This window comes from Dichotomopilus funicola, assembly GCF_033296635.1.
Source record: "Dichotomopilus funicola strain CBS 141.50 unplaced genomic scaffold C8A04scaffold_23, whole genome shotgun sequence".
Classification (NCBI taxonomy): Eukaryota; Fungi; Ascomycota; class Sordariomycetes; order Sordariales; family Chaetomiaceae; genus Dichotomopilus; species Dichotomopilus funicola.
Window position 1 is genome coordinate 339585 of NW_026944044.1, and position 22247 is coordinate 361831.

A 22247-nucleotide genomic window follows, 5' to 3' on the forward strand; every position below is an offset into this window, starting at 1 on the left:
CTTTTCCACCTGTGACCTGGTAACCGACCTTCTTCCCACCTGATCCGAAAGTTTTAACGTCTGACGATGTGTCGTCACGTTTAACAGAAGTGCTGCGTTTGATATTATCAACACAGGTGCACAATCGTAACCTCCGGTTCTTCCAAGTTCACGATTTCGTTACAGAATCAGCATGATTGGCCGTCGAGGATTATTATCCTGACAAGCCTGCTGAAAGCAAGGACAACAAAAGATGAAGAAGAGGGCCAAAATGGCGGCATGTTTCCCGGAACTCCAATGCACCGGAAACAAAACAAGAAAGCTGGCAAACCCCGACCACTGACAGAATCAATCATCCTCCCCCAATGGTCACACATGCAATGGAAGAGGTCCGATAATGGGTGCCATCAAAATGACCTTTCCTTTTCCCTGGCATCTGGAGTTCATACCTTCTCCCCGTGACGCTGCCATATTCCCTGTCTTCCGAGCTCCTCGATTCCCTCATATCCTCCAGATTCACCACCCTTCTCTTCATTTCTACCGCTGGCAATCATCCCCTCTCCTCTTCCTTTCATCGCTCCCAAAACGAACCGAGGAAGTATCATAACATCAAAAAGAGACGTTGAAGAACCCCCGCTGAAAATGAGAATGCCTTGCACTCCATCAAATCTTCCTTCGTAAGAGAGAAAGAGAAGACCCCTTAAGCGCAGAAGCAGTTGCCCTCGCAGCTCTTCATGAAGTCATTGTGGAAGCCAGTGACATCGCAGTAGGCGCCAGCATTATCTGCCAGGCACAGGTCGGACATCATAGCCGACTTGCACTGCGGGGTGCCCGCGTTGGCGGCAGCAGCCGAGGCACTGGAAGTGTTGCTAGAGGACTGGTTGGTGTTGGAGACCGGCACGGCAACGACGCCGTTGGCGAGGAGGAGCGCAGAGGCGCTGGCGATGAAAGCGATGAGCTGTTGGGCGGTTAGCAAAAACGTTCGTGGTTGACTTGATGGAGATTTGATGTCTGATGAAGAGGATAGGATGGTTGATGATCATGCCTCAGAGCGGTGACCAATTGCGGTGGGGCGGTAAAGGGGTTGGGGGTTTGTTTGGATATGACGTGCCTTCATGTTGACTTGGTGACTTGATGGATTCAAGGATCTGAAGTGATCGGCGTACGAGAGGACCTGTCGATCCTTGGCGGGAGGGATGAGGTTCGGTGCAGCTTGTGGAAAGAAAAGAAGGAAGGCTGAGATGCTAGGTTTTGAGATGGTAGATTTTTGAAAGGTAATGGTTGACGGCGAGTTTCGGTTTTCGGTTTGGGTTTGAGTCCAACGGTCGGGAACGCGTTTTATTTCCGGGGAAATTTTTCGGGGCCTCTGTTTTTATTCAGGGACGGGCGCGGGGCTTTGAAGGACAGGGCGACTGTTTTAGCGTCCCTTTTTCGGGATGAAAGCCACGCGTGCGAACGAGCCAGGTATGTAACGAGCGTGTGGGAGGGATGGCAGAAAAGACCAAGGCTAGCTAGCCTGCGGAGAATGCGAACCAGGAACACAAAGACGACGGGACCACACCCCTCGGAAGTTCGCGCCAACAAAGGTTGGGAAGGGTGGATGTCCAGATATGTATGGATACGTCTGTGTTGGTCTGTACAAGTCCGAATCTGCACGGCGCTCAGCCTGGAATGGACGAGGGCGTTGTCGAGGGGTAGGATTTGTGGTGGCGAACGCTGTGAAGCTGGGGCGTGTGAGTTTGAGGGCGTGTCGGTGTTGGCGGAGCAAGCCCAGGTCCCAGGGATCTTGACCGGCTGGCCGCGACAATGGGATGCAACGACAAATATGAACTCTCGGCGAGGATGGGGACGAGGGGAGGAAAACCTGGGCGCCGGGAATTGGGGGAGGATGGATGGAGATAGCACACGACAGATCAGGAATGGGGGCGGACACTGGGGAGACAATGGGGAACGCGGCCGGGGTCGAGGCGGAGGGGATCCCGGCTTCGAGTCGGCGATCTGCAGTGATTTCCGCAAGGAACGAGTGCTAAACTCGGAAGCAGCGGACGGGCTTCGTTGGGGAGTGTTACATTGAATGAAATTCCAAATGGTTGGCGAGCCAAGCGAGCCTGGATGTCCAGGTCGGCAGGTCGGAGTTGTGGAAAAGGGGTCAGAGGTGGAAGCAATGCAATGCAAGCAATTGAAGCGTCGTTGGCCCCCTGGCTGTGAACTTGTGCAGCTTGTTGTCTCGGGACTCAACCGCAAATCGAAGATAAATGGGGAGAGAAGAGATGCAATCCATCCACCCCCAGGTGGGACACAACTTTCCAGCTGAGCTCAGACCCGTTTCAATTTTTGGCACCATCAAAATAGCAATCATGTCTCACTTACAAGACAAGCCAACTGTTCTTTCTCCTTCCAAGTTTTCCCAGGTTGGCATTTCTCTCCTCCGCCGCTCTTTTTTGCGCCCATAACCGGGCTGCAACAACGCGTCGATAACTTGCAGAGCGAGAACAGGCTGTCCTCCGCTCCGTTCCCAATTCATCAAAAAAACCATTTCCGGCATCTTGGCTGGATGGCCCAGAAACCGAGAGACCCAGGGTTTCCGGCGGTTGAGCCAATCAGACCAGAGGGTCCCCGCAACACCGACGGCCGGTCCAGTGTCCATTTAGGGGAACGATCTTCACCACACAGGGTGTTGGACAAGAACAACGGGAACTGGGACTCTTTTTGGGGCTTTTGGCTTTGGTGGCCCCGGTGTTCCAACAAAACATCGAGCCATCTCCTCTTCAACCCACCCGTTTCTTCAAGATGTGGGAGTTCGTTCCCCCATCTGCGACAACAATAAGCCACCGAATCAGACGACGTCTCGGAGCCCGGAGAGGAAGGCAAACCCGCGTCTTGCTCCCACAACGTCACCCAATCCCCGTTTCAAATACATAGTGTCTGTCAATTTATCCATACTTCCGACCATCCGACAAACTGGGTCTGGAAAGTGCAGACCTTGCTAGGGGAAAAGGTTGAAAGCTCCCACATGCCGGCAACCATCATGGCTTTTCGGAACCGTGCCGTCTTTTTCAAATTTCGAGTCGCACACACCACACACGGATGAACGGCTCGATGACGGGCCTACGTTAGTGTACATACATACACTAGAGCCAAGTTCGCGAAGAGCGGGCATATATTGTGGCTTCTTTTCTCCCCTTCTCTCGTTTCCTATCCTACTCGCTCAAGCGGACGACGAGTGCCTTAGTATCGGGGAAATAAGACCACCCGATATCCCTTTCTTCCTTTTCTTCCGTTTTCTATTAATACCGCAGGAGAAACCAGGAACCACCTGTCCTCGTGGCATGCCATGCAGTAGCCCAGGAGTAACACCGGGAGCCAAGCTCCGTCCGTCCCCGATCGTCGCTGTGGCTCGAGCGTGGTTAAACGCACCGTGCCCACTGCATCGTTAGGACGTCGTTCCTTGCAGCGGCTTCATTTGGACCTTTGATGAGATTAATGAGAGGACAGCCTCGGCGTTCGAGATGCCAGAACACAACGTGGGCTTCGGCTCAAGTTCTCCATAGAACACACGTCATTTTCCCCAAAGGTCACTCCGTTCCTCGCTTCCGTGCTCCTAATTCAGGCTTGGCATCCGTCGGTCTGTGATCTCGAGACAATTGCGGCTTTCCAGGGGAGGATCTCGGCGAGCAAGCAAGTGTTCCGGGTTAACGGTTGGCTACCGCACAGGAGGTTGAAGGCCCACGCCCTGTGTCACCGCCATGAACCCGATCCGAATCATTATTTCCTGCGGTGTCCACACTACCGAGTTGTACAGGCTGCTCTTGAGGCAAGTGGAGAGCTTCTGCATATCATGATGGCGGTCCGATGACCATTGTAATCCACATGTCGTTCATACACTAAATGCAAGGTAATACTTTCCCATATCGTTGCATTCCTCTTGAAGCGTACGATAAAGGGAGGGGTGCACTGTATCGACTTCTTGTAATTCCACAGAACCGGCAGATTCCCGGCTCAAGAACACCCCCAATGCCCTTCTGACTGCCTTAGGGAGATGATTTTGTAAGCACGTCTGTTAAGCTACACCTACAACACCTCTGTGTAAAACCTCTTTGTCAGGCCCCCCGCACAAACAACCTCGCCCCTCGGTGAGTTATGATATATACGTCATATCTGTAGCTTCGCCAATTGCTGAAGCCACAACATCGGTCCTTGTGTAAACGAAAACCACGCGAGAACTGCCTGGTGCCGTGCAGCTGAAAGAGATTCTAGACATCGAAGGGTATAAAATTTATCTGTCAAGGGACTCGGCGCTTTGCTACGCATGGCCCCCCGAATTCCCTCTTCTTCATTATCATCTTTGGCAGTGTGTGAATTAGTGCCAAGATTTCCGTCGTCTCAACTCCCACCCCTGCACACGAGACAAACACCAACGTCACTGGCCACAATGCTAGGATGCCTGTGTCATAAGGGACTCCGGAACTCACCTCGCCCATGGGCAACTGACTCGAAACACCAGAGCAACCGGAGCCCTTCCACCGCCGCGATGAAGGTGTGATTAATCATGACAGCAGTCGTAGAATGAACAGAATAGCTCCCATGTCATGTATAATTTGAGCACTTACATCATCCGGAGTGCTCGCCGTCCCCCCCCTTCTTTGCTCCCAACCTCCTCTAGCTAGTTTACCACCAAGGCCAGACCCAAGACACACACGTAGAGATTAGAGAGACATTACAGACTACATCACACCATGGGCGCCGTCACCAAAGTTTGTTCAGTGCTCCTCCGCTTCGGCCAGCTTGCCAGCAGCGCCATCGTTCTCGGCCTCTTGAGCCACTTCTTCCACCGGGCGCGGAGCGCCGGCGCCCCGCACCCTAGCGGCCGGCTAATCTACACGGCGGTAATCGCTGCCCTGTCGATTCTAGCCGCGTTGATAACCATACTACCGTTCGCCTTCTCGTTCTGGGCCTTCCCGGTCGACTTTGTGTTGTCAGTCGCGTGGTTGGTGGCGTTTATTGTGCTGGAAGCGGTACGTTTCACTCGGAATCGTCTTTCTATTTGCTTGCTGCAACCTTTTGACCTAATAACTTGACGTTGGTGACCCTAAGAAGAAGAAGAAGCGGCTAACAAGATTCGCCATAAGCTGACCGGCTTGCACACGTGCCGGTCTGGCTGGTTTAGGGGTTATTGGGGCTTATACTGGAGCAGAGTGCGCCAGACCGGTCTACGACCGGGAGGAGGCCGGTTGAGAAGATGGGCGGGTTGCGCGGCGTGGCGTGCCGTGATAGCCTTTTGCTTCATTGCCTTTGTTCTATATCTAATTAGCGGCATCTTGGTGAGTTACTTCTCGGTCGTCCCGCAAAGCTCTCCCGCTCCCGTCCCCGACTAACTGTTACTACTCAGGGCATCTACCGATCTCGCAAGAACCGCCGGTATGTATTTCACCAGTCACACTATTACCCCCCTCCCCTCTGCCTCAATGGACCCAAAAGAGGAATCCAGGCGGACATTAACGTGGGATACAGACACGACAGGCACCACTATCAAGAGACCGTCGAAACTCGAGAGAGTGCCCCCGCTGGTGTTGGCGCTGGCGTCCCGATTGGCTCATCGGGACGCGGTAGTGGCGGAGTGACTTATACATAAATTGTCGCCCAGTAAGGCCGGCGTGGTTAGATGTGTTTCGTGGTTGGGCGGTGATTCTTGATCGCGGTGTTCACTAATTAAGCCCGGCTACGAAACTTGGATCTGGACGGCCCAATCATCATTTTCGATGGCCGAGCCAAACCGCGGCGTGTTATATGTGTGCGGAGAAATGCCTAGGTATTCTCGTATTAAAACTGGAGAGGTGAAGGTGATCTGTGCTGATCTGTAGGATTCGGTGTTAACCTTAAATCGATAGTGTCGATAGTGTCAATAATGCTTGTTATTTGATCCGGTCGTATAATTTAAGTAGGTAGTTATTGACCATACCATCCAACTATTGGGCTAATTTTTAGTAACTAATAACTTTAATATACTTTGCCTGTGTGACATACGTCAAGAATTCGAGAATTCTTTACTTTGCCTACGGGTTTAGTTTGGATGAAGCCGCTCGTGTGTATGAATCACAACTTCGAGGAGATTGGCACAATCCGGACACCCATAGACGCACTAATCGGAGCAAACCCTAAAATCAAAACTCGAGTGGCACCCGTTTCCCAATGACAGTTGTGTAGAAATGTACATACACCGTATTACGCCCTACCAACAAAACAGAATTTAAACTACACCACAGCAAAACACGCTGGTCTGGCTGCTGCTTCCCTCCGCGGCCACCCATGACAAAACACCAACTGGCAACCATTCAGGGGTTGACCAATCCATCATGTACCCAACCCACCCAACAACTCCGCCTCCACCCGTCCCATGCTTAGACTTTTCCTCCCTACTCACTATTCCTTTCTGTATCGTCCTGTTGTTACTTTACAATCAGGATAGGAGGAGACAAGTGCCGGTTGCCGACTGGCCTGAACCTGGACCCCCCTTACCGCAACAAACTCCCACCCAAAAACCCATCCGCATCCCTATTCACAATCGCATCTACGTTTCTCTTCAACCCTTTGACCAACCGCCTCAGCTCCAACAGTTCCTCCGCCTCCGCCGACATCGCGTTGGCAGCCCTAGCACTAACCGGTGCCGGCGCAAGCTGCGCAAGGCACTCATCCGCGCGCGCAAGAAGCTCGCTCACCCATGCACCCATGACCCCATCCCCATTGCCACCGCCGTTCGCGACACCCAGTCCACCGGCCGGTACCGCGCCTGCAGCACGGCGCTCCACCTCCCGAGCCCACGCCTCGACCGTCGCGGCGATCCACTGCACGACAGCCTTGCGGCGGCGACCGGTGAAGGGCGACTCCTGCGCATCTAGCACGTCCTCGAGCACCTGCGCGACGAGAGCATGCGGAACGCCCAGGTTGAGGAACACATGTACCGGCCAGCATGGGTTAGCGCCGATGGACGCGTCCTGGCCGTTGTTGATGGCGTACTTGCACACTTCGGGGAGCAGCGCGTCCACGGGGAATACTAGACTGTCGAGCGATGTGCGGTGGGCGATGATTTGGATCTGTTGTGACACAGCTTCGTAGGGTAGACCGGGCTCGCCTGTGAGGGGTTGTGCGCCCTCGGGAAGGGGGCGACCGGCTTGGATGAGCTTCCAGTGTTCCTGGCGCTCTTCGTTTTGGAAGGAGGTCTGCTCGATCAGGCGCAGCCAGGTGTCCATGATGACACGGGGGTTATGGTAGTCGGCTGCATGGTAAATGAGCAGACAAATGTCAAAGTAGGCCGCTTGGTCGGCGTACTCGTTGTAGAGCTGAGAATATGCAAGTTAGTAACGGCATAGACACGATATGAATAATGGTGGGGAGGGAAAAGGAGAAAGAAGAAAACTACTTGCCTCTGTGACACCCTTCAGCGGCCCGTCCAACCTCTCTTCAATGTCGGGAAGTTTCTCCCGAGCAATCCGTGAATCGGCCCTGAGACGCTCGAGCAAATCATCCTGGATATGCGCAATTTCGAGGAGCTCCGTCACCTCGTGGTTGAGGAGCTGCTGTTGTTGCCGGGACACGCCGATGGTGTTAACACTGGCGTTTGCCTTGGCGCGGCTGAGGAGTGTGATGCGGTCCTTGATCCCAATGTTGAGGTCCGACTTGGCGAGTGTGGCCTGGACCTGGGCGGCTTCAAAGAATCTGTTCCGGTGAGTGTAAAAGCGGCAGAGCAGCTCGGCGTGTTGATAGTCTGTCTCCGCCAGCCGCTGTAGGTAGGTGATGACGTGTGGCGAATCGATAGACAAGAGCCGGTCAGTCCAGTTCTTTTGGATGTACCACTCGTAGAGGTCGAAGTGGAAGACCTCGTCGCTCGAATCATTGACGACATTGTAAGCCTCGGCACGTTTCGTAGCGGCAAGAGTGAGCCGCCCATCGATGATCTCGGGTTCACCCGCAAACGCAACCTCGAGCCGGTCGAGCACGTCATGGATTAGGGTGTAGCAAATCTTGCGTTCGTCAAATGCCTTCTTGCGTGTGTCATTGGGCGGCTTGCCGTCATTAACCCAAGTCAAGGCTGTGTTACCGCGATCCTTTTCTTGGGCGACCGTCAAACACAACTGAATGGCGCCGGCGTAGTAGTTGAGCTGCAGGTATTGCTCGACGGCGCTCCCGAGGTTAGCGGGGGTGAGCGTACCCGCGACTTCTTGAAAGAGTCGCAAGCTCTCGGCAAGGAGAGTGCGTAGGGCGTTGGGACTCTGGACCTGCTCGCTGGCGCGCTGCAACTGCTCTTGGGCCTTGAACGTGACGACATCGTCGGGCGAGCAAAAGCTGCCGCACCGACGCCTCAGGGCATCAGCAACGGTCTCGACGTTCGCGCCGCTGGCGATATTGCGGTTAACAATAGCTTTGACTAGAACTTTGGCAAGCTCCTTGCCGGGGGTTTGAGAGAAGAGCTGCTCGTATGTTAGGTTGCGGAGGTGTTGCTGCGACGTTGCGTCAAGGCGCGCGTAAATGTCCGAAACACGCTCATCAAACAGCATCAGGACGAACGAGATGCCCTCGGAAACGCTCTCCATTAGCTTCCGCAAGCCGTGCAAGGCTTGGTGTTCCTTTTGGTTGGCAATCTCTTCTTTCCGGTCGAAAGTGCGGTCGGACGGTCCCGAAAGGCCCTGGATCGTGCTCTTGTTCGCCTCCAAAAAGTTCCGCAGGCGTTCGATGGTCTCTTGGATGATGACAAGTTTTGACGCGGGAACAGTCGAAGAGACGGCCAGGGAACCCTTCGCCTCAACCTTTGTAGCGACGACCTTAGACTTCCAGACCGTGCGGACGAGCCGGGTAAGGTAAAGCGCCAGGGCGTCGTGGCGGGAGGACAACCTCACAGAGTCGGAAAGAAGCTGTTTCCCGTCGGACTCCGTCAGTCTCGGCTGACCACCGTAATCAACGAAAGCTAGGCGGGCAAGGTTTTCGATCTTCGGGTCTGCCACCCGCCCAACCCCGCTACGTGCGTCGCCCCCCTGCCCACACGCAACGGCCAGGGCAGTCGAGATCGTCTCAACACGGCCATACTGCTTGAGAAACGCGCGCATCTCTAACTCGAGCCCTTCTTCCCCAGAGCTAGTCCTAATAGCGTTGGCGAAAATATCGACGAGCCTCCTCCGACGGACGATATGCACACCCGTGTTGGTAAGCACGGCGAACTCGCCTGGAGCGTCGTCGAACTGCACCGCAAGTTCATTGCCGAATCCTAGGGGCTGCTTCGAGGCGGAGAAAGGAGCGGTCGTCATACCAACTTCAAGGACCCGGCTACCCTCTATCAACTCGATCCAAGTTCCCTGCTCGAAATACTTAAGTGCCGAGGCAGGCGAAAAAGCCTTGATCTTGGCTGTATCGGGGGCGGACACAAAAAGGATATCTGAGGTGGGATATTTTCGGACGACGTCGAAGAAGTAGCCAGGCGCAAAGCGGTTACCGAGGGCACTAGCCTCGAGAGCTCGAGAAGTCTTGTCTAGCGCTCCGTCGGGCGTTGTCCCCGCCACAACTCCACGGCGAGCATCCGGCTCGGGGGGAGGGAATTTGATGAACTGGAGTTGCATGCTCTGTGGGGCAAGGCTGGTCGAGCCACCAATCGTATACGATGCGGAGCTCGTGGCGCTGAGGAACAGTCGACATCCGGTATCTGTGAGTGCCATCAGATGGAGTTTGGACGCTTCTGTTGCCGGGATAGGGCTGAGAGAAACAATGCTAGTCCGGTCTGTGAACAGAGGCGAACTGTCTGCCATGTGTGCAAAGTCACGTAGACAACTGGTCTTGTCCTTCTCGATGACTCTCGTGAGTTTCTCCGGGCTTTCTATGTGGTACGTGCGGATCGTTGAGCGATTAGACAGGGAGTAGAGGAGGTTCCGAGTATCGTCCACAGCGAGGGTAACGAGCCCTTCTTGTTGCCTCTGGCCAAAGGGAAGACCCGCAAGAGGTAAACCTGGTACAACGGAGGACCACCCCTGATGTGTGTGGTTGATCTTGCCACACCTGCTGGAGAACCATCTTTCTTCTTGTTGATAAAACAACTCGTGTATGTCGGTGTCGGTGTCGCCGCCAAGGAAGATTCGGCCTGACGCGGTGCCGACAATGTGGCTCACATCGCTGCTCCCACGGTGGACCGACATCTTAGTTTGGTACAATGCCACTGACCTGGACCCCGAAGGAGTGGGGGCCGCGGAGACACCAAGCAAGGTGATTTCGGTGGATGTCGCGACTACAAGGATATGCGTAATCGTGTCCACGAACACCCCTTTTTTGGGTGGAACAAGGGCGACGGCGGTAATAGTGTGGGTGGCTTCCTCATAACCAATGAGCTCGGGGTTGGGGTGGGTGTAATCCCAAAGGAAGAGGGAGTCGTCGATCGCGGCCCAGGCGTAGTTGATGCTCGGGAACAGGCCAATCTTGGTGGAAACCGCGCTTTCGTTGAGATACGTGAAAACCTTGTCCGGAATGGGATACGTCGAGGTCTTCAGAAACGGAGCCCATGCGGAATCCGGGTGTTGGATCGAGTAGTCCGATGATGCGCCGGCTGCAAACTCTCAAGGTCAGTTGTCCGCAAGGATAGATGGAGGGGAGCAGATGAAAGAGACCAACGTACGCCTGCAGTAGGAATCAAGATCTGGATAGCTCTCATCTTGAAGCAGGGTCTGGTTGACGACCTGCGCAGCCTTGACGACGGGAGGAAGGTCATCGCGCAACTGTGGCGGTGGAAGCATGCCAGTAGCAATATCCTGCTGCCCTGCTGCCATGGTACTCGTAATAGATACTGGAGCGGACCCCGACGCCCCATTTGTGCCCGCGGTTGAAGGTTCGTTGAAATTGAGTCGTCGTCGCACCGTGTTCGGGCCTTGCGCTGGTGTGTTGATAAATGCGCCGGGAATCGGGCGCGCAGGCGTGACGGGGTTCATGGTGGGCGATTTGAGGGGCTCTGGTGAGCCGAAATCGTGAGAGGTGAAGCCGTGATGTTGTTCTTGTGATAGGTAGGCAGCTTGATTAAGTTGATCGTTAAATCAATCGTTGGTTGTGGCGAGAGGTTGGGATGGGAACGATGAAAGCTCCCCGCCTCGCCTGTCGATGCGGAGTCGACTTTTTGAAGTTCGGAAGTCAGAACAATTGCATCATCAAAGTGAGCTTCTTTGAATAAAGCTTTGTCACTCACGCCCGGGCGTCCAAGACTGGTGCGAGAGCGTGATGCTGAGGGTGCGGAATGCTTTTGCGCTGTGATGGCCAAGGAAGCCGGGCACAAATGGCGGTTCGTGAGCCGTAAACAATTTTTGGAGAACTGGAGTCGCCAAACCAGGCCAGCTCTGACGCGCCAACGCGCCGGGGTCGTCAAGCTGCAGCGCGCTAAGCTGCATTGAGCGCGGTTCTGCCACCGCCTTTTATTTGGGGCACTCCAAACGTCCATCACCTCCATGCCTCAAAGCACGCGACACCCCGGGAATCAACTTTTTGCAGTGGCCAGTTTCAACACATTTGATTGTAAATTCATTATGAAATACCGGGGTTTGTATTGCACGCCTTCAGGACCCCGAATATAGCTAGCTAGCCCGCCGTGCCTCAACAGTCCTTATCAATTAGTAGCTTTAGTAGCTGGTCGTTGTACACATCCTCGACTCATGCCTTCGTCATACTCTGTACACTCCTTACACTCCATATCCCGCTCACTGCTGCTTCTTGGCATCTCTCGCAGCTTTCCGCAATGCCCGAGTGCGAATATCAACATGCATCCTCCGGTTGAACCAGATGGTGATCGCACTGGTAGTGCCCACGGTGGTTCCAATTACCCACTTGAAAGCGGCATGGGACCACCACGGCGTGTACGTGTTGGGAAACTGCTCGGTACCAGACAGGCCAATCTTGCTCAGAGCCGAGCGGACAAACTGCTTCGGGTTGGGGATCAACAGGCTGGTGCGGCGGATCTTGCTCATGGCTGTGGTGACCAAGTAGCTGACGACAAGCTGCACATCGACACCCTGAGGCTTAAGTTCCGAGGCCAGCGAGCTGCTCCAGTGCTGAAGGAAGGCCTTGCTACCACTGTAGGTGGCGAGATACGGAGTGGGCATGACGCCAGCGAACGAACCAACGGTCAGGATCAAGCCCTTCTTGCGCTTGGCCAGGATAGGTGCGACCACCTTGGTAGTCTTGAGGGTGCCGAGGCAGTTAATGGTCACGATGTTCTGGAGCTCGTCACGGCTGGTGTCGAGGAATGAAACGGGGATGCTGTGGCTCTGGCCGACGTTGTTGATCAGGATACCGACGTCAAGATCCGAGACTAGCTCCGCAAGGCGCTCGTAATCGGCGTCGTTGTCTTGGGAGAAGTCCATGGACAGTGTCTTGGATTTGAAACCACTCCATCTTAATTCTAGTTCGCGGGCGAGAGTGTCGAGCTTGGACTGCGTGCGGGAGACGAGGACAAGGTTGAATCCCTTCGCAGCCAGCTGTTGCGCAAACTCCTTGCCGAGACCATCGGATGCCCCGGTGATCACAGCCCAGGTGCCTTTCTTGCCGTACTTGCGGAGCTGGTTCCACGGGAATGGTTAGAAAAGCCCCAATGTTCACGGTAGATTCATGTGGGATTAGACATACATTGGTGCCACTGAGAATGAAGCAATTCAGCAAAAGCTGGAGGAATGACAGTGCTTTCGAGACAACGTAAAGGGCCCCAACACCAGTAAGAGCCCACTGGCCGGCCTGCGGAATCGAATTCCAAAGGTCCACGGCCCGATCCAGGGTTTCTTGAATGTTGCCGTTGAACGCCATCGTGTTTCGGTTTCCCGTACTTGAGAACGGTGACAATGCCTCGAGGTGACCAATGTTGCGGATGTAGGTCGCAGCACCGTGTTGATGACGGAGGCTGCGCTGGCCCAAAAAAATGTTGGGGAGCTGCTCTTAGAATCAGGGGCCTGCTGGTGGGGCGTAATCCCAGAAGCATTGGCCAACACGCTGACGGTCCACTCGGTAGTGGTTCAACGCGACACCACAACGCGCTAGCGTTGACTTAACCATTCACATGTCGAAGTTCGCAAGTCAGCGCGTCTCGCACAACAAGTACGCTTCATCTCGACTTCATCGGACCGTATCGGGGTAGATTTCTGCGACACCCAGCCACTCCTACACCCTCACAGCGATGGACAAACTCCAAGAATTCCTTCCTTCGGGGGAGAAGGGCTATTTGCCCTACTACTTATTCGTGGTACGAGACGAGCTCTCAACAATTTGAAAACCCGTCGAAGATATCCTAGCTAAATTCTTTTTCGATCTCAGGTCTCCGTCGTGGCGATGGGCAACGCCGTTCAAAATTACGCAACCCTCCACTACACACGCCGGATTTACAATGGGCTCTTCGTGACAAACCACTCGTTGCCCCCTGCCACCGACCGTTTCAATCCCGAGGATAGCACCAACATCATCAAGCCGGCCTCGTCAACGGGCAAGGACGCGGAGAAGGCCAAGGACCAGGTCTCCCCGCTCGCGGCCCGCCTGTTTGGGATGTACACATTTGCTGCGGGCATCATCCGTTTCTATGCCTGCTACCAGCTCGAGAACCCCAGCTTGTACCAACTCGCCATGTGGACACACATCATCGCCTCTGTCCACTTCACGTCTGAGCTGTTGGTGTTCAAGACCATCAAGTTTAACGGGCCGCAGGCGCTCCCGTTCCTAGCCGGATACAGTGGCGCGATTTGGATGTACTTGCAATACAACCACTATGTGCAATAAACGGTATAGGCTGGAAAATTGAGGTGTATCGCCGATACCTACTCATATTGTTGTTCCCGCCTTGATTATCTCTTACTCAATACTAGGCAAGGTCCTTAGGCTAGCTAATGATAATTGATTTTCCGTTACAAAAGCCAATCAGGTGTGTCCTGCATCCATAATCAGTTCAGAAGCCTACGATACAACTCGCCACCGCAATCCTTCAGCCGCGCAGCGGCCTGCTCGGGAGTGATGTCCCGCTGTGGTTCGGCCATCAGCTCGTATCCGACGAGGAACTTGCGGACAGTAGCCGAGCGCAGGAGCGGTGGGTAGAAGTGCATGTGGAACCAGCTAGTTTCGGCCTCGTCCTCGGTGCAGTCGAGTGGTGCTTGGTGGATGCCAGAGCCTGGATCATGTCAGTACGGTGAGCTACACCCCTGCCCAAAACAAAAGGGATCACCTACTGTACGGGAAGCTGGTCTCGAATAAGTTGTCGTATCGTCGGGTGACCTCCTGCACTGCCTCCGCAAACTGCACGCGCTCCTCGTCCGTCAAGTCAACCAGTGCGCGCACGTGTCGCTTGGCGATGATGATGACCTCAAAGGGCCATACAGCCCACCACGGGCAGACTACCAAGAACCCATCGTTTTGCCACACAATGCGCTCTTTTTTCTCCATCTCCAACTTGACGTAGTCTGCAAGCAGATGGCGGCCATTTTCGGCCCGGTACCGGGCCATCTGCGTAAATTCCTTGCCCGGCTCCTCAGGCATGGTGCTGGTTGTCCACACCTGGCAATGAGGGTGCGGGTTAGAACAACCCATGGCGGCGCCCTTGTTCTCGAAGATCTGCATGTATCGGAGCTGATTTGTGCTTGGTGGCTCGACTTCACCATTAGGGTTGGTAGGGATCCGGGCTAACGTCGCCTCCGCTGCTGGCCGGAGCGGATGTGTCGCCGATAAATGGCTTCCATAAATGCGAGTCCAGGTTTGGACCACTGGCAGGATCTCCGAGACGGTCATGTCAGCAAGGGTGACGTCGTGCTTCGGTGAGAAGGTGAGCACGTAACACCGGCCCGTGACGGGTTGGGCTTGGAGGAGAAGCGAAGCGATATCATTTTTGTCGGTGGGCTCAGGGTGGTAGTCCTGCTGCTGCTCCTTGACGGCACTGTAGTCGTTGACGAAGACGAAGGTGTCCTTGTATTGAGGGTTACTGTCTCCCTGGGCACGTTTGTTTCCGGGGCAAAGGTAGCACTGGAATTGGTGTAAGCGGTACTTCATTCAAGGTGAGTTATCCCACATACCTTGGGGTCGTACGCGGGAAGCACATTCTTGGACGGTGCCTCCTGCTGGCCTCTAGTTCTGGGTTAGCATTGGCAATGCAATTCATTAGCCCTGACCTAGAAACTAACTGCCAGGGGCGTTTGGTGCGATGAGGCGACACCAAGAGCCAAGACCCGGTCAACGGGTTATATCGGCGATGCGAAATGTCATCCAGAACCTGGTCCGGCATCTTGACGGCCGAATTCACCAGGTAGCGAACTGTAGGGAAATTAGAAACTCCCAATCTAATTAGAACGGAAACTTAACTAGAAAATACCGCAATTGGGAACTCCGGATTCACCAAAACTTTCTATCCTACGCGTGGGCTGCCCACGTGGGAGTTGATATTGTAATTGTGCAACCGCTGAGTCGCTTAAAATGATGGACGCGGGGTTTGTTCGGGACTTTCTTCGGCCTTGTCCCGGCTGTATTTTGGGGCGCCGAAGCAGAAAAGCAGGTTTCTATACAGAGACAGAAAATCAATGTGTTGGCCCGGGCTCTTCAAATTTAAATGCCGGACCCCTCCAAGGTCGAACGTCAGCTAGCTTTTGGGCCATGCGAAGATATGAGGAGGCCGACGTCCATGCATTTCACCTCACAATGAGCAAAGGGGATGCAGGGTGCGTGCACGTTCTTTGTACTAGCAAAACCACTTATCGCACGGATGAGTACCTAGAAGCCTAGGTACCTTCCATTTGGAAGCTGACGAATAATCTTCACAAAGGAGCATTTAGTTTCGGCCCGGGGCGCAGGATGATCGAGATTCATCTACACTGGCATCCCTGGGAGAGAGGGCCTCTTGGAAACCAAACCCCCGCCACGATTTCCTTGCTGCCGGTGGAAGCAAACGCGGCCTATTCAGGGTTAGGGTTTAGCGTGTGCAACCTGCTTATTCGCCGGTAGATTCTCGGATGCGGTTCCCCGCAAACGTGCTGGGGCCACCAAGCACCCAAACTAAGAGTGGGAATCGCGCTCAAAGCGCTAGCGCTGGATCGCAACTCGACCACTAACGCGCACATCAATCGCCTTCTATTTCCATCGATTTCCAGAACGTCATAGAGGAAAATCATCAAAATACTCGTCGCGCCGGCGTCGTGTAGCTGAACGCGATTGAACCAGGCTTTCCTGGTGCGTCACCGGGACGCCGTTTGCGCGCCCGATCAATTCGCTCCCCGTCGCTTGCCGTGCTTGCTCGCCTTACCCCTGTCTGAGTTCGCGCTCCACTGGCGCCACGCGCCGGCCTGAAATGGGCGTCATCCGGAAGAAGATCGCGGCGAGGGGTGGTGAAGGAGGTGTGAAATACGTTTGCGATGTCTGCTCGGCGGATATCACGTCAACCGTAAGTACTTCGCCCGGTTTATCCCCTGTCCACGGTTCTGGGTCCCGGTTTGGGTTTCTCCCTGGCGCATCCACGGCGCATGTTCAGCGACCAGGGCAAGAACCTTCCGATCAGTACGCAAGTTAACAAAGTACTTGACAGGTTCGGATAAGATGCGCCCATAGTGCTTGCAATGAGTACGACCTCTGCGTTCAATGCTTTTCCAACGGTTCCGCCAGTAATGCCCACCAACCGGCAACACACCCGTATCGCGTGATCGAACAGAATTCCTTCCCGATCTTCGACCGAGAATGGGGCGCCGACGAAGAGCTGCTCCTCCTCGAAGGTGCCGACACCTACGGCTTGGGGTCTTGGGCAGATATCTCCGACCATATCGGTGGATACCGACACAAGGATGAGGTCCGCGACCATTACTACAAAGTTTATGTTGAGTCGCCATCGTTTCCGTTACCAAAGCGATGTAGTCCACACGATACCGAGCTCGCGAACGAGATATCCCGAGAGGAGTTCCAGTCTCGCAAAAAGAGGAGGATCGAGGAGCGGCGTGAAGCTGCCAAGAACGCGCCAGCTTTACAACCTAAGACGAAGCCGACAGCTAGCGTACCGTCTTGCCATGAAATCCAAGGCTACATGCCCGGTCGGTTGGAATTTGAGACGGAATACGCCAACGAAGCTGAGGAAGCGGTGCAGCTCATGCAATTTGACCCTGGAGATGGCATCAACCCTCGCACGGGCGAGCTGGAACCGGAGATGGAACTGAAGCTTACTGTCATGGAGATCTACAACTGTAGGTTAACGCAGCGAGCGGAGCGAAAGAAGGTCATTTTCGAACACAACCTGCTGGATTACAGGGAAAACAGCAAGCTGGAAAAGAAACGATCGAAAGAGGAGAGGGATTTGATTAATAAGGCCAAGCCATTTGCGCGGATGATGAATCAAGTGGACTTTGAGCAATTTTGCCAAGGTCTCATTGATGAACTCAACCTCCGACAAGCAATTTCGCAGTTGCAAGAATGGCGCAGCCTTAGGATCGGTGACCTTCGAAGCGGCGAGAAGTATGAGCAGGAGAAGGCGACTCGGATTCAAAAGTCCATACCCTTGGGATCGATGGATCGGGAGAGGTTGGCAACCAACCAGCGCAATAAGCAGCAACCACCACCAGAACCTCCAAGCGGCGCCGCGTTGTTGGTGGCACCGGAACTGCCTATCCGGTCGGCTGTCACCAACGGGACAGCGAACGGTGAAGGAACAACTGCCGCCAAAGGAGAACCGAACGGCCACCATGCAAATGGGGGTAGCGTGGTGGTTGCCAACGGCACCACCCCAGCGAAGCAGAAGCAGATGCCACAGCCAATTCCTGGGGTCCAACCCTTGCCACTTAGTCAAGACAATGCTCCTGATCTCCATCTGCTCACTATGGAGGAGGCGAAATTGTGCGAGACACTTCGCCTCCAGCCCAAGCCGTATCTCATGATCAAGGAACAGATATTGAAGGAGGCTGTAAAAGGCAACGGGAGTCTCAAGAAGAAGCAAGCTAAGGAGATCTGTCGCTTGGACTCGCAGAAAGGTGGGAGGATATTCGACTTCATGGTTAACGCTGGTTGGGTAGTCAAGGCGTGATTAGTGAATCCGCAATCTTTTGGAAGCAGCCATGCAAGAATCAATCAGGACCGCGGGAAAGGACTCGGTACTCTGGCGTTGGGGGCGGGGAATGGAATACCAAACGAATGGAACTAGGCGTTTTATTGTTTTAAAAGCCAAATATCTATTAAATGGCAATTTTTGAGCATGAAGGTGTGTCTTGTTAATGGCCTGTTGGCTGGAATGTGTGTGAATTGGTTCTGTGTTTACGCAATTCAGGGGTAAAGTCAACATGAGAACCGGGCAACCAGAGGATCCTGCCCCTCTTTTTCAACGAAAGCCACGAAAGCCCGTCCAACACCGTGTTGTCCACCTATGCTGAGAGGTGTGCTTATTGGTGCGGAGGGTATAAGTCGTGCTGGCCCCCCCTCTTCCCTCCTAAAAGTATTTAAACGCTTCCTTGCCGTCTCCGTTCTCATTTTCTCTTCTTCTCTCCCTTTCTTCTTACGACCCCCTCGCTTTTGCTTCGTTTATCTGTCTTCTATTGAAGCACAAACGACACTAATTGACTACTTGGACTATTGTTCAAGCCCCATTCATCATGTCGGGCAACACCGTCTACCTCGTCACCGGTGCGAATAGGGGTAAGCAGCCTTTTTTATTCCTGAGCAAGACCACCGAGACTCGTCGGCCATGCACGCCGTCGCGTAGGAGTCTCCTGACTCCTTTCCTATTCTAACCATCGCTATTCTAACCATCGACTATCTCTCCTTTATTTTTGATTCCCTTCTGCCGCCCTCTTTTCACCCCTGTCTTTCTCTTCTCGCGATCCCCTCTTCCTCCCCTCTTCCTCCCACAGCTGACCTTTGTTCTCGCGATTCCAATCACGACCACGGCCGGCAGCGCACATTTCTTTTCAAAAAGCTTCCTTCCCCCTTCCCATCCCGATCGCTTTACCTATAGACCTACTAAATGGCTGGCATATTGACGTATATTTTTTTTCTTGTCGCCACAGGCATCGGGTTCGCCCTAGTCATGGTCCTCCTCGTCCGCCCCAACACCACTGTCTTCGCGACGGCCCGCACCGCATCCTCGGCTGCGCCCCTGACCAACTTTCAGGGTACCGTCCATGCGACTAGCAAGCTTATCCCCGTGCTGCTCAACGAGGACGACACTAGTGGTGCGACCACGTCGGCCACGCTGGCGACGCGCCTGCGCGAGGAACACAGCGTCCAGAAACTGGACGTGATCGTGGCCAATGCAGGCGGCTCGCAACCCCCAGGCACGGTGTTGGACTCGGATCCTGTGGCGGTGATGAAGGACTTCGAGGTGAATGCGATCGGTCCGCTGAAGTTGTTCCAGGCGCTTTGGCCGCTGCTGGATGCCGGTAAGGAGAAGAAGTTTGTGTACATTACTAGTACGCTGGGGAGCATTGAACTTTTGCAGCTCGAGCAGCTCCCAGGGGTCGGATATGGGATGAGCAAAGCGGCAGCGAACTGGTTTGCGAAGAAGGTCAGCGTGGAGTTAGGAGACAAGGTGATTGTTGGGATCTTGCATCCAGGGTAAGTACTTGTGTAATATTGTCATATTGGGTTAGCCCGGACGGTGTTTGCCCTTCACCGCATGCTCTTACTGTACAGGTACCGGAGACTAACGGCTGCGGATGTAGTTGGGTACGGACCGAACTCGGTCAAGTTCTTGCGGACTTAGTTGGACTCGAGCAGCCGCCGATGACGGTCGAGAAGAGTGCTCAGAGCGTTCTCGAACAAGTATGCTATAGCCCATCGACGAGATACTATTCTTGGGTGGAAATTTGAGTTAACCCGCATATCCCTATGTCTAGATTGACAACTTGACTAAGGAGAAGTCCGGCCAATTCCTGTCTTATTCCGGACAGGTTTTACCCTGGTAGTGGGAGCATGGCGCTTGGTGTGTGAAGGAACTTGATGGAGCCAGTAGGGGTGAAATTAGTTTTGGAAAACTCGACGCAATAGTTTCTCTGTCCGAGACCCTGAATTTAGTTCTACTCGAAATGTTCAGTAGTCGCACATTATCGTTATCACAACACATGAAGCTGTTCATCCGAAGCTGGTCGCAATCCTATGTTGAAGGAGCGAGCTTTACCGCAGCAGCCCTTGCGGGCTTCAAATTCTCCCGAGCTCCCAGACAACGCTCGGGAGCCTTCCCTTCTCTGGCGCAATGTATTTGGGAAGAACAGCTCTGTCTGAGAACCATTCACGGCCCCCACCTTTCACGGTACTGGAACATGTTTCAAGAGCCATGCGAGTCAGGATATTTCTCTGAGGGGCATCTGCACCGTCATAAGGTATCTGATCAATTGTAATAGCTCTGATTTTGAAGCCAGTGTTTCGGCGTGTAGTCATTGCTAATGGCCAAAGGTATGGAATATCGAGCTATGGCCATCACTCATTGCGGCTTGCTCATTCAATCTGGAGTGTCTGCATCTGATTCAAGTTCTGTCTCGCCCCTCGACCCCTGGCGCCACTTGCGACATGGCTGGCGGCTGGCCGCCAAAACTACGCCCAAGCCACAAAGAAGCAGAAACAGCGCCCCCTCAACCCCTCCAACAAGAGGACTCTGATTTGCAAGAGGTTCGGCCGGGTCGCGTGGATCAACCAACCACGATGTGAAAGTGGTTTAGCCGGGCGCGTGCGGGCGATCTGGGGATGCCAAAGCTAAAACCGCTGTCGGGCTGTCCTTGGTGGCCAAAGGGAGACAAATACGGATACACGTAGTTAATACAGCACATAGCTTTGTTCGCTGTTTAAATTGGGAAGTTTCGTTTGGAGGGGTCCTGCTCGACCCCCACCGCTCTCATAAGACAATTTGTCTCAGAGCAAGTCTCTAGATTTTCGATCTAGTCTCTGATTCAAGTCGAGAAGTGTTGCGCGTCGGGCCTCCACAGAAGGTGGCTTGGAACCTCTCGGGGGGCCGAATGCTTGGCTCCCGCGCTCTCCCAGGCTTGTTCTCAAGAATACTACACGTGGATATCAGCGACGACGCTCAACCTATCAAATCTGAAGATCCCCACAGGCCAAGAAACTGGGTAACGGTTGACATCACTCGCTTCCAGTTGGCGACCCGTGAGCCGTCTTCAACTCGTTCTTCACATTCCGAACTGTCCTGGGACGGAATCGGCTTGGGAATGCTTGGGACTGAGAGGCCGCATTCAAAGTTTACAGGCCGATCAAAGGTGTCGGGCTTCCGTGCAAGCAGCGAAGCTGAATACCTTATCGCGGTGGTCCCCTTTTAAACAACCAGCATGCACCATCCAAGCTGACTGGGCGCTTGGACAATCCTCTTGCGGAAGCCCCAGCCGGCCGCCCTGGTGGACCCTGTGTGCTTGTCCAACAAAAAGTGTCTTCACGATTCAAGCGGTACACGAGAGATACTCAGAAGCGCAAAGTTAAGGGGAAAATAATCGGAGACCTTTCAAAGACCCCAACAAATCTGGGGCTTGGCCAGGATTTTGGCCACTTGAAGGTGACGGTTGTGGGACATGAGCTGTCCCGGTTTCCGTTTCAGGGTGTTGCCAATGGACAATGAATGATCCACCCTGGGGCAAGGCAGGGGCCCCCGCATCCTTGTCCCGTTACTGGGCCAGAAGCATGTGGCGCCAAAGACCCCACAAGGAGCCCGGCCCGTTCGAGAAGACAGGCGCTTCCATTGAGAGCTCCCTCCTGCTTGGACCCCTTCCAGCCTCTCGGCCGACATTTTCTTCTTCCCTTCGGGAGAATCTACCTCTCATCAATCCTACCTCATTCTTCTGGCATACTGGCGCCTTGTGTTCTCGCCGCTGTTATTTTTCTGGTATTATTGCCTTCATAATTGTGTCGTGCAGAGTCCTTCAGCATCCCCCTACCATTCTTCTGTTTTGGTGGGGTTGGCCCCCTGTCATAGCAACCGGCTCAGCATCCTTTAAAGGCAGAAAAAGGACGAAATCTTTGTCGTCTCACACCTCGACATCTAGAAAACGAGGGGGTTGCTCTAAGAGAACCGCCGACAACCTCCCAATTGACGCCGAACTCGGGTGCTGCCCCTTGAGCGCATGCGCCTTGCCCGTTCTTTGGACGTTTACCGTCTCAGAACCGCTCGAACCCCGGCCCAAAATCGACACCACCCCCATCCTACACCACTTTTGAAGGCCGATCCTTTTCATCTGCAGGCCGCCGTGTCTTAGGCTTCGAGACTGGCCCTTTTCGTCCGATCACAACTCGATTCGCGGAGAGAACAACCGACGGGCACCGATCCGAAC

At 54.1% G+C, this 22247-nt stretch overlaps 8 protein-coding genes across 8 annotated transcripts; 4 read left to right on the plus strand and 4 right to left on the minus strand.

Moving 5' to 3' along the window:
* Window positions 1-679: 679 nt before the first annotated feature.
* On the minus strand, window positions 680-1096 carry C8A04DRAFT_27772 (uncharacterized protein; the record flags this gene model as incomplete). The annotated part of the gene is made up of 2 exons (XM_062780404.1): window positions 680-937; window positions 1091-1096. 2 exons carry the CDS (start codon window positions 1094-1096, stop codon window positions 680-682), a joined length of 264 nt encoding a protein of 87 aa, XP_062637956.1.
* A 3619-nt stretch (window positions 1097-4715) lies between these two features.
* Window positions 4716-5354, plus strand: C8A04DRAFT_11361 (uncharacterized protein; the record flags this gene model as incomplete). The annotated part of the gene is made up of 2 exons (XM_062776937.1): window positions 4716-4970; window positions 5109-5354. The coding sequence occupies 2 exons, from the start codon at window positions 4716-4718 to the stop codon at window positions 5352-5354; spliced, it is 501 nt and encodes a 166-aa protein (XP_062637957.1).
* A 1137-nt stretch (window positions 5355-6491) lies between these two features.
* Window positions 6492-10937, minus strand: C8A04DRAFT_27774 (Non-repetitive/WGA-negative nucleoporin C-terminal-domain-containing protein; the record flags this gene model as incomplete). The annotated part of the gene is made up of 3 exons (XM_062780405.1): window positions 6492-7316; window positions 7401-10558; window positions 10628-10937. The coding sequence occupies 3 exons, from the start codon at window positions 10935-10937 to the stop codon at window positions 6492-6494; spliced, it is 4293 nt and encodes a 1430-aa protein (XP_062637958.1).
* A 756-nt stretch (window positions 10938-11693) lies between these two features.
* Window positions 11694-12792, minus strand: C8A04DRAFT_11410 (uncharacterized protein; the record flags this gene model as incomplete). The annotated part of the gene is made up of 2 exons (XM_062776965.1): window positions 11694-12551; window positions 12619-12792. 2 exons carry the CDS (start codon window positions 12790-12792, stop codon window positions 11694-11696), a joined length of 1032 nt encoding a protein of 343 aa, XP_062637959.1.
* Window positions 12793-13159: 367 nt separating this feature from the next.
* Window positions 13160-13752, plus strand: C8A04DRAFT_27776 (uncharacterized protein; the record flags this gene model as incomplete). Its single annotated transcript, XM_062780406.1, has 2 exons — window positions 13160-13225; window positions 13297-13752. The coding sequence occupies 2 exons, from the start codon at window positions 13160-13162 to the stop codon at window positions 13750-13752; spliced, it is 522 nt and encodes a 173-aa protein (XP_062637960.1).
* Window positions 13753-13913: 161 nt separating this feature from the next.
* C8A04DRAFT_11402 (galactose-1-phosphate uridyl transferase) lies at window positions 13914-15241 on the minus strand (the record flags this gene model as incomplete). Its single annotated transcript, XM_062776960.1, has 4 exons — window positions 13914-14137; window positions 14196-14982; window positions 15033-15084; window positions 15141-15241. The coding sequence occupies 4 exons, from the start codon at window positions 15239-15241 to the stop codon at window positions 13914-13916; spliced, it is 1164 nt and encodes a 387-aa protein (XP_062637961.1).
* A 1056-nt stretch (window positions 15242-16297) lies between these two features.
* Window positions 16298-18010, plus strand: C8A04DRAFT_36581 (transcriptional adapter 2; the record flags this gene model as incomplete). Its single annotated transcript, XM_062783570.1, has 2 exons — window positions 16298-16363; window positions 16532-18010. The coding sequence occupies 2 exons, from the start codon at window positions 16298-16300 to the stop codon at window positions 18008-18010; spliced, it is 1545 nt and encodes a 514-aa protein (XP_062637962.1).
* A 562-nt stretch (window positions 18011-18572) lies between these two features.
* On the plus strand, window positions 18573-19883 carry C8A04DRAFT_11433 (uncharacterized protein; the record flags this gene model as incomplete). Its single annotated transcript, XM_062776973.1, has 4 exons — window positions 18573-18615; window positions 18987-19533; window positions 19641-19740; window positions 19815-19883. 4 exons carry the CDS (start codon window positions 18573-18575, stop codon window positions 19881-19883), a joined length of 759 nt encoding a protein of 252 aa, XP_062637963.1.
* Between the last annotated feature and the right edge of the window lie 2364 nt (window positions 19884-22247).